The sequence below is a fragment of the Hibiscus syriacus genome, unplaced genomic scaffold (genome assembly GCF_006381635.1).
Source record: "Hibiscus syriacus cultivar Baekdansim isolate YM2019G1 unplaced genomic scaffold, ASM638163v2 tig00110332_pilon, whole genome shotgun sequence".
In the NCBI taxonomy this organism is placed as follows: domain Eukaryota; kingdom Viridiplantae; phylum Streptophyta; class Magnoliopsida; order Malvales; family Malvaceae; genus Hibiscus; species Hibiscus syriacus.
The window spans coordinates 5,652,427-5,666,952 of record NW_024062688.1 but is presented as its reverse complement, the minus strand read 5'-3'; the positions used below and the strand labels follow the sequence as shown (position 1 = coordinate 5,666,952).

The 14,526-nt window shown below is 26.8% G+C and overlaps 1 protein-coding gene across 1 annotated transcript; it reads right to left on the bottom strand.

Annotated features, from left to right (window-relative positions):
- Window positions 1-11,059: 11,059 nt before the first annotated feature.
- On the bottom strand, window positions 11,060-13,755 carry LOC120120008 (cation/H(+) antiporter 15-like). The gene is made up of 3 exons (XM_039139772.1): window positions 13,550-13,755; window positions 12,466-13,458; window positions 11,060-12,385 (listed from the first exon to the last, which is right to left on the bottom strand). The coding sequence occupies exons 1-3, from the start codon at window positions 13,742-13,744 to the stop codon at window positions 11,060-11,062; spliced, it is 2,514 nt and encodes an 837-aa protein (XP_038995703.1). The 5' UTR covers window positions 13,745-13,755.
- Between the last annotated feature and the right edge of the window lie 771 nt (window positions 13,756-14,526).

Below are 14,526 nucleotides of genomic sequence, written 5' to 3'. Positions count from 1 at the left end.
AATTATAAACTCTAAATAGAGGATTTGGTAATCCATAAATCTTCGGAAAGAGACTCAAAATGCATGCATATTGAGTGGATCACATAAACGTGAACATTGAGCATTACCTAACCATTCAATCTGTTGGGAAATTGAAAATAAACATTCACCAATGTTTTTTAAAAACAACTACGGTAATTGGAGATTAACATTCAAAATCAAATTCTTGAACTTAGAACTATGTTTTCTCTTACAATATTGACTTCCCACCAAATGACTAAACCAGTGCTTTCGGTTCCAATTCTCTCCCTCTTTGTTCCGTTTTTCGTATTCTACTCGGGTAATTTTTCCTTATTAGTAGCTCTAAATTCTTATAATTTCGACATTGTAATGAATTTTTTCTCACTGGAATCATTAATCCATCGCTTTGATTGAGTTCATGCAGGAAGTTCTCAAACGATGCCTAATGAACAAGTAACCCAATTCTCAAACAAAACCGGTTTAAACCAATAGATTTCACTTGAATTTCACTTTTAACTTTGTTTATTACACTATATCTCATGATGTTTTTGCAGAGAACTTGGTGCATTGCGAATCCATTAGCCAGCAACTCCGCACTGACTGCCAACATCGAATCCATTTGCAGTCGATTGAATTGCAGTTCGATTAACCCGAAAGGTTCTTGCTTCGAACCCAACACTCGAGTTCACCATGCTTCATTCGTTATGAACTTGTATTATCAAGCCAATGGCAGGCACCTTGCTGACTGTAATTTTATAAACTCGGGTTTAGTCTCGTTGATCGATCCGAGTAAGTGCATACTTGACTCAAGTTGAAGTTATTAAGGATTCGTTTTAATTCCCGAGCTAATCTAGGGCTCTTGTTTTTATGCCTTTTCTTGCAGGTCACGATAACTGCACTTTCCATACCAGTATGTACTTACTACTTATCATTATTATCTGTCCCTTTTACTTATTTAAAAAATTCAATTCGATCAACCTAAAATCAATCTGAGTTGATTATAAAAACTAACCAAATTTATCTTATCTGCCCGATATGAATTGAATTCAAAATGAATTAATCTATGATAGTGTTGGGAATCCTTTTGCAGGTGGAGGTCTTGCAGCGGATGAACCATCGGTAATAATGCAATAAAGTGTCCATTCATTAATTTATTATCTGATTGTTACAATCGATAGATCGATAAAGTATTCTCATTTTTCTCAATTATGTCGTCTTCACAATTCAAAATAATTCTTTTCCAATATCTCTCGGATCATGAATATTCAAACAAAATAATATTGAATTATGTGCACAATCAGGATTCAGGAGCGAGTCTAAGGGTAAAATTTCACTTTTAGCCCTTCAAAGATTTAATAATTTTATTTAAGTCCTTTAGCCCCTTGGTTAGATGGAATATTTTATTTTTGGTCCTCATAAAAATCAATGAGAGTGCCCGGGTTGGTCGATATGTCGCACAAACTTGGGATCTAATGGTAATGAAGGTGGTGCAGGAAACTTGGTGTGTGGCTAAGCCCGGAACAAGCGATGACCTACTGCAGTTGAACATCAACTTTGCCTGCAACCTCGTGGACTGCAGCGCCGCCACTCGTAACGGCGGTGTCTGCTATTATCCGGCAACGCTCATTAACCATGCATCGTTCGCGATGAATCTTTACTACCAGATTACGGGGAGGAAGAAATCGAGCTGCAATTTCAGGGAAACTGGCCTCATCGTCTCAAGTGATCCAAGTAAGTTGATTAAGCCTCTTTTATGTCGCTTTATTTGCACATAAATTAAGTTATTTTTGTAGCTTTGTTTTTTATATTAGATTTTTGGGTTGTTTTCTTGCAGGTTATGGGAACTGTTCTTACACTACTTCCACAGTGCAATGAAATTCCAATGTTCTGTTGACGATAAAATCAAATTTTCGAAGAAAATTTCGGTTTTTTATACAATAATTAGACGACCAACCTTCTTTTCACCTTTAAATTAAAAGATGTCTGATCCTTAAACATGTTTGATTATATATCCTACTATATGTTACACCGACAGCAACATCACTCAAAATTTTCCTTTTAAATAAATCGAGGTTTGTTATATGTATATTTTATTTTGGAGTCAAGAAGAATAAAAGATGGCAACAAACACCATAATCGATAGTGAATGATAAACACCATCAATGTTAACATGAAAAGTAATATAACATTGAAGACACATTAACAACTAACTTTTATTACAACTTAAACATGACCTATTTGGGTGATTACGAGCATCTATTAGTATGAGATATAAAAAAGGTTGGATCAACAAGATAACCAAAATAAACATCAATACAAAATAGAAAAACGTGTTATAAGAGAAGACAAAAAAACATCCGTCATTTTAATAATAAAAAGAGAAGATTTATGAAATCAAATATTACGAACGAAGAAAAAAGAGGTGGAGACAAACAGTAAAACATAAGTGACAACCATTGTCTAATTAAAATTTTCATCGATTATAGGCACGTATATATAATGTATAATATTATTATAAAATATGATATAAAATTAAATGATAAGTTTGAATTATCACAAAAGAGCTACATTGCCAAAGTACTTTACATACAAGGTTTAGGGTTACATATATATAGCTCTTTCGTGATAATTCGAACTTACATATATATCTCTAAAGAGATAAATTTAATATTGTTTAGTGTCTAAAATAAACCTTGAAATTCAATAAATATAAATTATTTTTATATATCAACAATTGAGAATTTAATACGTTTTCGTATCTAATATTTTATTATTTTGATACTAATCACTGTAACATCAAAAAAGAAATCATCTTTTGACAAATCATAATCTTTTAGTCAATTTTTAATAATAAATTTAGTACTCTTTCGTATCTAATATTTCATTTTTATTTTTTGACATGACATAATTAAAGTACGGTTCGATTATATCAATTCTAATTCCCAATTAAAATAGTTGATTTTAATAATTTTAGTTTCACCTTGGCACCGATGGCTAGGGCTTTAAATGGACGAGACATATCGTGAGCTACTTGAGATCGATTTGATCAAGACTCGATAAATACTCGGATCGAATGGACTCGAGCTCGAGCTCGAGCTCGACTCGAGTTCTTAACTAGCTGAAACGAGCTACTCGATATTCAACTCGAAAAACTCGTGAGCAACTCGAAAATGTAATATATTAAGGCTTAGTTTGTTTTCACTGTGCAACCTCTTCAAACTTCTTATGTCTGCGCCGCGTAGACTACGCGCAGACATTAGGCTTCGCAGACCGTTTGTTTTTTAGAAGACAGAAGCTCTTCTAACGTCTGCGCGAGCTCTTCTTGGTGCAGACATGATTTTATGTCTTCAAAGGTCTTCAAACCTCTTCAAGAACAATTATAAAATATGATTATTTATTAAAATAATTTTAAATAATTTAATAAGGTTATTTATTTTAAAATAATTTATTTTAAAATAATTTATTTTAAAATATAGATTGATTTATTTTAAAATAATTTATTTTTAATAATTTATTAGTATGGATTGATTTATTTTAAAATAATTTATTTTAAATAATTTATTAGTATGGATTGATTTATTTTAAAATATGGATTGATTTATTATTGTAGTTGTATGGATTGATTTATTTTAAATAATTTATTAGTATGAATTGATTTATTTTAAATACTTTATTAGTATGTATTGATTTATTTTAAATAATTTATTAGTATGAATTGATTTATTTTAAAATATGAATTGATTTATTATTGTAGTTGTATGAATTGATTTATTTTAAAATATGGATTGATTTATTATTGTAGTTGTATGAATTGATTTATTTTAAAATATTGATTGATTTATTTTAAAATATGGATTGATTTATTTTAAATAATTTATTAGTATGGATTGATTTATTTTAAATAATTTATTAGTATGAATTGATTTATTTTAAAATATGGATTGATTTATTTTAAATAATTTATTAGTATGGATTGAATTATTTTAAAATATGGATTGATTTATTTTAAATAATTTATTAGTAAGGATTGATTTATTTTAAATAATTTATTAGTATGAATTGATTTATTTTAAAATATGGATTGATTTATTATTGCAGTTGTATGTATTGATTTATTTTAAATAATGTATTAGTATGGATTGATTTATTTTATAATATGTATTGATTTATTTTAAATAATTTATTAGTATGGATTGATTTATTTTAAATAATTTATTAGTAAGGATTGATTTATTTTAAATAATTTATTAGTATGAATTGATTATTTTAAAATATGGATTGATTTATATTGTAGTTGTATGGATTGATTTATTTAAAATATAGATTGATTTATTTTAAATAATTTATTAGTAAGGATTGATTTTTTTAAATAATTTATAGTATGAATTGATTTATTTTAAAATATGGATTGATTTATTATTGTAGTTGTATGGATTGATTTATTTTAAATAATTTATTAGTATGGATTGATTTATTTTATAATATGAATTGATTTATTTTAAATAATTTATTAGTATGGATTGATTTATTTTAAATAATTTATTAGTATGAATTGATTTATTTTAAATACTTTATTAGTATGAATTGATTTATTTTAAATAATTTATTAGTATGAATTGATTTATTTTAAAATATGGATTGATTTATTATTGTAGTTGTATGAATTGATTTATTTTAAAATATGGATTGATTTATTATTGTAGTTGTATGGATTGATTTATTTTAAAATATGGATTGATTTATTTTAAAATATGGATTGATTTATTTTAAATAATTTATTAGTGTGGATTGATTTATTTTAAATAATTTATTAGTATGAATTGATTTATTTTAAAATATGGATTGATTTATTTTAAATAATTTATTAGTATGGATTGAATTATTTTAAAATATGGATTGATTTATTTTAAATAATTTATTAGTAAGGATTGATTTATTTTAAATAATTTATTAGTATGAATTGATTTATTTTAAAATATGGATTGATTTATTTTAAATAATTTATTAGTATGAATTGATTTATTTTAAAATATGGATTGATTTATTTTAAAATAATTTATTTTTAATAATTTATTAGTATGGATTGATTTATTTTAAAATAATTTATTTTAAATAATTTATTAGTATGGATTGATTTATTTTAAAATATGGATTGATTTATTATTGTAGTTGTATGGATTGATTTATTTTAAATAATTTATTAGTATGAATTGATTTATTTTAAATACTTTATTAGTATGGATTGATTTATTTTAAATAATTTATTAGTATGAATTGATTTATTTTAAAATATGGATTGATTTATTATTGTAGTTGTATGAATTGATTTATTTTAAAATATGGATTGATTTATTATTGTAGTTGTATGAATTGATTTATTTTAAAATATGGATTGATTTATTTTAAAATATGGATTGATTTATTTTAAATAATTTATTAGTATGGATTGATTTATTTTAAATAATTTATTAGTATGAATTGATTTATTTTAAAATATGGATTGATTTATTTTAAATAATTTATTAGTATGGATTGAATTATTTTGAAATATGGATTGATTTATTTTAAATAATTTATTAGTAAGGATTGATTTATTTTAAATAATTTATTAGTATGAATTGATTTATTTTAAAATATGGATTGATTTATTATTGCAGTTGTATGTATTGATTTATTTTAAATAATGTATTAGTATGGATTGATTTATTTTATAATATGTATTGATTTATTTTAAATAATTTATTAGTATGGATTGATTTATTTTAAATAATTTATTAGTAAGGATTGATTTATTTTAAATAATTTATTAGTATGAATTGATTTATTTTAAAATATGGATTGATTTATTATTGTAGTTGTATGGATTGATTTATTTTAAAATATAGATTGATTTATTTTAAATAATTTATTATTAAGGATTGATTTATTTTAAATAATTTATTAGTATGAATTGATTTATTTTAAAATATGGATTGATTTATTATTGTAGTTGTATGGATTGATTTATTTTAAATAATTTATTAGTATGGATTGATTTATTTTATAATATGAATTGATTTATTTTAAATAATTTATTAGTATGGATTGTTTTATTTTAAATAATTTATTAGTATGAATTGATTTATTTTAAAATATGTTTTGATTTATTTTAAATAATTTATTAGTATGGATTGATTTATTTTAAAATATGGATTGATTTATTTTAAATAATTTAATAGTATGGATTGATTTATTTTAAAATATGGATTGATTTATTTTAAATAATTTATTAGTATGAATTGATTTATTTTAAATAATTTATTAGTATGAATTGATTTATTTTAAAATATGGATTGATTTATTATTGTAGTTGTATGGATTGATTTATTTTAAATAATTTATTAGTATGAATTGATTTATTTTAGAATATGGATTGATTTATTTTAAATAATTTATTAGTATGAATTGATTTATTTTGGAATATGAATTGATTTATTTTAAATAATTTATTAGTATGAATTGATTTATTTTAAAATATGGATTGATTTATTATTGTAGTTGTATGGATTGATTTATTTTAAATAATTTATTAGTATGGATTGATTTATTTTAAATAATTTATTAGTATGGATTGATTTATTTTAAATAATTTATTAGTATGAATTGATTTATTTTAAAATATGGATTGATTTATTATTGTAGTTGTATGGATTGATTTATTTTAAATAATTTATTAGTATGAATTGATTTATTTTAGAATATGGATTGATTTATTTTAAATAATTTATTAGTATGAATTGATTTATTTTGGAATATGAATTGATTTATTTTAAATAATTTATTAGTATGAATTGATTTATTTTAAAATATGGATTGATTTATTATTGTAGTTGTATGGATTGATTTATTTTAAATAATTTATTTGTATGGATTGATTTATTTTAAATAATTTATTAGTATGGATTGATTTATTTTAAATAATTTATTAGTATGGATTGATTTATTATTGTAGTTGTATGGATTGATTTATTTTAAATAATTTATTAGTATGGATTGAATTATTTTAAAATATGGATTGATTTATTTTAAATAATTTATTAGTAAGGATTGATTTATTTTAAATAATTTATTAGTATGAATTGATTTATTTTAAAATATGGATTGATTTATTATTGCAGTTGTATGTATTGATTTATTTTAAATAATTTATTAGTATGGATTGATTTATTTTATAATATGGATTGATTTATTTTAAATAATTTATTAGTATGGATTGATTTATTTTAAATAATTTATTAGTAAGGATTGATTTATTTTAAATAATTTATTAGTATGAATTGATTTATTTTAAAATATGGATTGATTTATTATTGTAGTTGTATGGATTGATTTATTTTAAAATATGGATTGATTTATTTTAAATAATTTATTAGTAAGGATTGATTTATTTTAAATAATTTATTAGTATGAATTGATTTATTTTAAAATATGGATTGATTTATTATTGTAGTTGTATGGATTGATTTATTTTAAATAATTTATTAGTATGGATTGATTTATTTTAAATAATTTATTAGTATGGATTGATTTATTTTAAATAATTTATTAGTATGAATTGATTTATTTTAAAATATGTATTGATTTATTTTAAATAATTTATTAGTATGGATTGATTTATTTTAAAATATAGATTGATTTATTTTAAATAATTTATTAGTATGGATTGATTTATTTTAAAATATGGATTGATTTATTTTAAATAATTTATTAGTATGAATTGATTTATTTTAAATAATTTATTAGTATGAATTGATTTATTTTAAAATATGGATTGATTTATTATTATAGTTGTATGGATTGATTTATTTTAAATAATTTATTAGTATGAATTGATTTATTTTGGAATATGAATTGATTTATTTTAAATAATTTATTAGTATGAATTGATTTATTTTAAAATATGGATTGATTTATTATTGTAGTTGTATTTGATTTATTTTAAATAATTTATTAGTATGGATTGATTTATTTTAAATAATTTATTAGTATGGATTGATTTATTTTAAATAATTTATTAGTATGGATTGATTTATTATTGTAGTTGTATGGATTGATTTATTTTAAATAATTTATTAGTATGGATTGAATTATTTTAAAATATGGATTGATTTATTTTAAATAATTTATTTGTAAGGATTGATTTATTTTAAATAATTTATTAGTATGAATTGATTTATTTTAAAATATGGATTGATTTATTATTGCAGTTGTATGTATTGATTTATTTTAAATAATTTATTAGTAAGGATTGATTTATTTTATAATATGGATTGATTTATTTTAAATAATTTATTAGTATGGATTGATTTATTTTAAATAATTTATTAGTAAGGATTGATTTATTTTAAATAATTTATTAGTATGAATTGATTTATTTTAAAATATGGATTGATTTATTATTGTAGTTGTATGGATTGATTTATTTTAAAATATGGATTGATTTATTTTAAATAATTTATTAGTAAGGATTGATTTATTTTAAATAATTTATTAGTATGAATTGATTTATTTTAAAATATGGATTGATTTATTATTGTAGTTGTATGGATTGATTTATTTTAAATAATTTATTAGTATGGATTGATTTATTTTATAATATGGATTGATTTATTTTAAATAATTTATTAGTATGGATTGATTTATTTTAAATAATTTATTAGTATGAATTGATTTATTTTAAAATATGTATTGATTTATTTTAAATAATTTATTAGTATGGATTGATTTATTTTAAAATATAGATTGATTTATTTTAAATAATTTATTAGTATGGATTGATTTATTTTAAAATATGGATTGATTTATTTTAAATAATTTATTAGTATGAATTGATTTATTTTAAATAATTTATTAGTATGAATTGATTTATTTTAAAATATGGATTGATTTATTATTATAGTTGTATGGATTGATTTATTTTAAATAATTTATTAGTATGAATTGATTTATTTTAGAATATGGATTGATTTATTTTAAATAATTTATTAGTATGAATTGATTTATTTTGGAATATGAATTGATTAATTTTAAATACTTTATTAGTATGAATTGATTTATTTTAATATAATGATTGATTTATTATTGTAGTTGTATGGATTGATTTATTTTAAATAATTTATTAGTATGAATTGATTTATTTTAGAATATGGATTGATTTATTTTAAATAATTTATTAGTATGGATTGATTTATTATTGTAGTTGTATGGATTGATTTATTTTAAATAATTTATTAGTATGGATTGATTTATTTTAAAATATGGATTGATTTATTTTAAATAATTTATTATTGTAGTTGTATGGATTATTTAAATTTCAGTATTGTAAAACTAAAATTATTTAAATCGCAAAACTCTTTTAAGTTTAAAAAATTAGTTTATTTATATTTCAGTTCATTTTAGCAGTCTGTAGACGTTAAAAAACAAACAGTCTTCTTCTTGCAGACTGCAGACTTTTGGTCTACCTCTTCTGCTGCAGATGCCTGCAGATGCCTGCAGATGTGGTTCACAAACTATTGACATTTTACCTCTGTAAAAACAAACACCACCTAAGAGTTTATTTTTTTAAAAATGAATTATTAATAATATTAATATTTATGTATTGATTTTTTTAAAATACAGTAAGATTTCATGTATTTAAGGTTTATGTTTGAGTTTGAGGCTTCAATCGAGTTAAATTTAAGATTTTTTTTTTCATTTCGAGCCTTTTCGAGCTGCTCACGAGCTTCAGTTCAAGATTTCGAGTTCGAGTCGAGTTTAAAAATTTTAAGTTCACGAGTTTTCGAGTCGAGCCATGTTTTCATTCTAATCGGTAGGATTCTTCGGAAGATTTGGGAGCAGGGGGATCACCCAAAAAGGGTAGAATTTTCGTTTAGCCCCTTAACAATTTGTGGAATATTAATTTAATATAATGATAAAATTAAACTTTGACACTGAAAAGTAAGGAATTCAATTTTAGCCCCAGAAATGCAATTTATGGCATGGCTCCTAAGTTTCAGTGTGAAATTTTGTAAAAGGAATGACAAAAGGTGAACTATTGCAAAATATGATCTGATTTTCTTTTACTAGAAGGAGGCCAAAGCTTTATTTAGAAAAATTGAAGAAAAAATTATTTTACTAACTTTATTAAATATAAGAGACTAAAAAGTTATTTTATTTTTTTATAATCCTCAAATTTATATTAGAGTCTCCTGGACTGCGATGTGTCTTTGAGGTGTACTGTAATAATTATCATATTTAAAGAAATAATTCCGAGAGTGTTATATTCGAATAATTTTTTTTCGACTACATTATTGTAAAAAATCAGTCAGATTTAAAGTGTTTGTACTTTTCACTAATACCTCTTTATTTTGGCATTAAACAATTGCATATATTCGAATTCAAATATTATTTATAAATATTAGTTTTTTCATAAGATAATTCTTTATTTTACTACCAATCAAGGGAAGTTAGTGTATTTGTATAGAGATAGCACTTTAGAGAAATTGCAACCGGAAGAAAATACTTAAAAAATAAAGTGTAAACAAAATTATAAGAAAGTTTATTTATATTAAACACGAGACACATTAATCTTAACCTAATTACACATTAGGTGTACGAACTAAATAACCTCAATAGTAAAGAAATTCATTTAAGTCTCGAGTTTAAATGTTAAAAGTGTAAACGTTCAATATCAAATAATTGAAGGTTATCTTTAAACATATACTACCTTATATTTATCTCAAATTTCTAAAAAAAATTACACGTTAAGTGTAAATATTCTATGATATAATATTTCTGAAATATAAAATAAAAAAAGCTCATGTTTATCGGGTGGGTTTATTAATTAAATAATTTTTCTGTATAATCCAAAACAGTATTTATATTCATATATTTTCCCATGTTCTTTCTGAAAGTACATATTTCCCCATGTTTGAACTATACAAAAAGATTACAAATAATTTACAAAATAAAAAAAATGGAAGCAAAAAACTAATGACACAAGCTGTTTAAATGGCTAAAACTGTCCTGATTTTCTAGTATCCTATGGACCATTACCATTAGCAAGGTCATCATCAGCATGATCAACACCATCATCCACCTTTTTCGGATTCTCTTTCACATCGGAGCGCATCCATAATGCATTGCTAGTCGCTGTCACTAACCGCCGACTCCCGAAGTGCATCGCTGTTCGGTCCATCGACGACCCTTGTGTCCCAACCAAATCTTCAATCACTTGGTTATCGACCGCGTCCGCAAATTGTTTCAACACTAGGACGTTGCTTGTGGCGGAATCCGATGTGGCCAACAAGTCGCCGACGATCCCGAGCTCTGGACAGTTGATCCTGTCGAACAGCTCGATCACCATCGGCGTGTCTATACCATCTCGTCTCCCTATAATGAATAACTCGAATTTGTTCTCCATTTCTTTCAATGTGACAACAAGTTCTTCACCATCGTGCAAAGTCTTCTCTTCGTATACAATTAGTTCTTCATTGGCAGTTTGTAATCGGAACTCGTTTATGTAATCGTCGTCGATGTCGTTCGGCTTCTGGGAATCGACGAGATCACTTTCAAATATTCTTATAACAGTTAAGCTAACTCCGGGCTTCCTTGACATCCTCCATGCATAAGCTAATGCTTCGCAATCGTCGGCTCCACCTAGGAATAACATCGCTATATCATGGATTCCATCCTCGATATTGGAGACTTTCGCCTCTTCAAGCTCACGGTCGATGAATATTCCGACCGAACACGGAGCATTGAGAAGCAAATTTTGATTTATGCTACGAAAGGAAGATATAGCATCCTGGACAGACCCTCCTTTAGTGGCTCGTTTATGGAACGGTAAAATTAAGAATGCCACATGCTTGTCTTCGGCCAAACTACAAATATCCCCATGCATGGCCATGAAAGGGGACACCGTGGTAAGCGATTGGATCCGAACGTTGCGAGTCTTGCTCTCGAACTCGGTGAAAGCGGTAACGATTTGATCGGTTTCAGAGCTATCATAGTCATGGTCATCATTGGCAGAGTCTTCGAACCGGGGAGTATGTGAGTCGTGCACGATAAGCATCGTCGCCGGTCGTCCGGGAAGCTCTACTAGGTGGAGGGTGAACACTGACAAATGATTACGTCGGGAATCGTGGGTAGCATCGAGGAGCTTTAGTATTCCGGGCACATTGCAATACGAATGGATGCATACAAGGATTCGCAGCTCCCGTTCACTCTTAGCTTCTTGTATGGTCCTACTATTACTCTTTACGAATATTGTGGTCCGCTTGTAGATGGCAGCAATGGTGGGAGCAACTATGCTATTCATTACTAGAATTGCAATTATGGTCACCGCGTAATCTCCATCACGTAAAACCTAATTACGATCAAATTATAGTATAAGAATGAAATTTTAAATTCGAATATTGGAAAAGTACTGAACCGAAATTCGAGTACCTTGTTGTCCAAGCCAGTGAGAACAATAAGAATGGCCCATATCCCCTTGGTGCTCATAAGTAATCCAAGAGCAAAGCTATCTTTAGTGTTAATGCTGGAGACAGCTGAAATGGGTAGGAAACTGATGACCTTAACGGCGAAAAGTAAGATTACAACAATGAATACGAGGCTCCACTTTGTTATCTTAAAGATGTCGACTCGGAGACCGGCAATGACGAAGAAAACCGGTAGCATAAGGCCGGAAATGAAGTAACTGAACCTGTCCATCAACAAGATGGCTAGATCATCGGGCAAGATGAGGCCGAACATGAAAGCTCCTACGATGGGGTGAGTGCCAGTGATGTCTGTTACGAATGCGCTTAAAACGACGCCGACTAGAGCTAAACACAAGTAACAATCGCTGTAGTTTTTGTTGTCTTCGGCAGTGTAATTAATGACCCATGCGAGGAACGGGCGAAAAGAGTAAAAAGAGGCCAATACGTAGGCTGTTGTGGTAGAGATAACATATGGAGCATGCAGGGGATTGCTACAGAATGGTATCAAAATCACGACGAGAATCCATGAACCCAAGTCGCTGATGAGGGCAATGGGGATGGCCAGTTTTCCGATCTCAGAGTTGAGTAGCTTGAGATCGGACAAAATCCGACTAACTGCCGGGAAACTCGTGACCGCGAGCGAGGCAGCCCATAAAAAACCACATTCTTGATTGTAATATTTGTCCGTCTCACTCTCATGATCTAAAATCCCACGCAATATATAGAAAAAACCAACCCCTGTGACGAAGGGAAGAAAAAGGCCTGTCACAGTTAGGATCACTGCCTTTCTGCTTATCCGAGTGATGGCGGTTAAATCGAGTTCCAAGCCGATTAAGAACATGTGAAGAACAAGTCCCATGTACCCCAATGTTTCGACCGTAACAACACTCCGTGTCGGGAACAAATCGGCAAAGTACATTGTTTTCCCAAGTGCAGATGGACCCAACAATATACCACCCTGCATAAACATCAAACTTTGCTCTCAAAAGTCATTACATACAACATATAGGATACATCGAACATACAAACAGAACAACAACGAAGCTTACGAGGATATCCGACACGATCCTCGGTTGATGTAAAGGCTTGAAAAGGTGGTAAAGAAAGCGAGTGATGATCAATATAACAGCGAGCTGCGTTATGAACAAGGGGAGGGCTTCGGTGAAAGGGTTATCACCTTGCCAGATTCCATTGTAGTTAGTGATGTTGAGAAGGAAACATTGGTTCTCTAAGCCCTCATCCATTATTTTTGGTCGGTCGGTCTTGCGATCATCGATCCTTTCCTGCAGGCGTATGCGTCAACCGGAGGAGTTGTGGTGGCAAATCGAGGGGGGAAGGGGAAGGGGAAGGGGAAGGAGGAGAACAGAGGCAGGAAAAGGGTCAAAGAGAAAGAACCGGAAGACAAGAAGAGTTTCTTATGAAATACCAAGGAGGGAAGTGTAAGAATATAAGGTTATCCGTTCAATTTGGTTCCATTTTTTGTGGTTTTGTATTGTTTTATTTCATTTGTTGGATTTGATTGAATTTGACATTTGAAGCAATTCGCCTAAAATAATTCAATATTTTAAAAATATATAACAATTAAATATAAATATAAATTATTATTATTTTAAATAGAGAAATAAACAATCTAGAACATTTAAACACACAGGCTTCCAAGCAATCACTAATGAGGACAAGTTTGGGGTGCGAGTGCTCAAAGCCAATTATAATTGGCCGGTGCAACTAAGGAAAACTAATTGTTCGTGGCTATGGGAAAACATATAATTCACGTGCTTAGGAACTGCACAAGAACATGGGATCAAATTATCCCACAACAGAGGAGAAATGAGTTCTATAGATGAGAATGAACTTAATGAATCCGAATATGTTTTTCAAACAAGGGGATAGCTGGTCAATTCTTTCCGCTATCATTTGCCGGAACATGTGGAAAAGACGAAACAAGTGACTCTTATGGCAGCGACCTTCACTTGGATGGACCAAAGCTAAAGCGGATGGTGCCATAAAAGTTACAGACGAGGCAGCA

Coding starts and splice junctions, on each gene's coding strand:
- LOC120120008 (XM_039139772.1), bottom strand. CDS start 13,744: ATGGATGAGGGCTTAGAGAACCAATGTTTCCTTCTCAACATCACTAAC. Junction 13,459..13,549: donor GGATCGTGTCGGATATCCTC/GTAAGCTTCGTT, acceptor ATGTTTATGCAG/GGTGGTATATTGTTGGGTCC. Junction 12,386..12,465: donor TCACTGGCTTGGACAACAAG/GTACTCGAATTT, acceptor GATCGTAATTAG/GTTTTACGTGATGGAGATTA.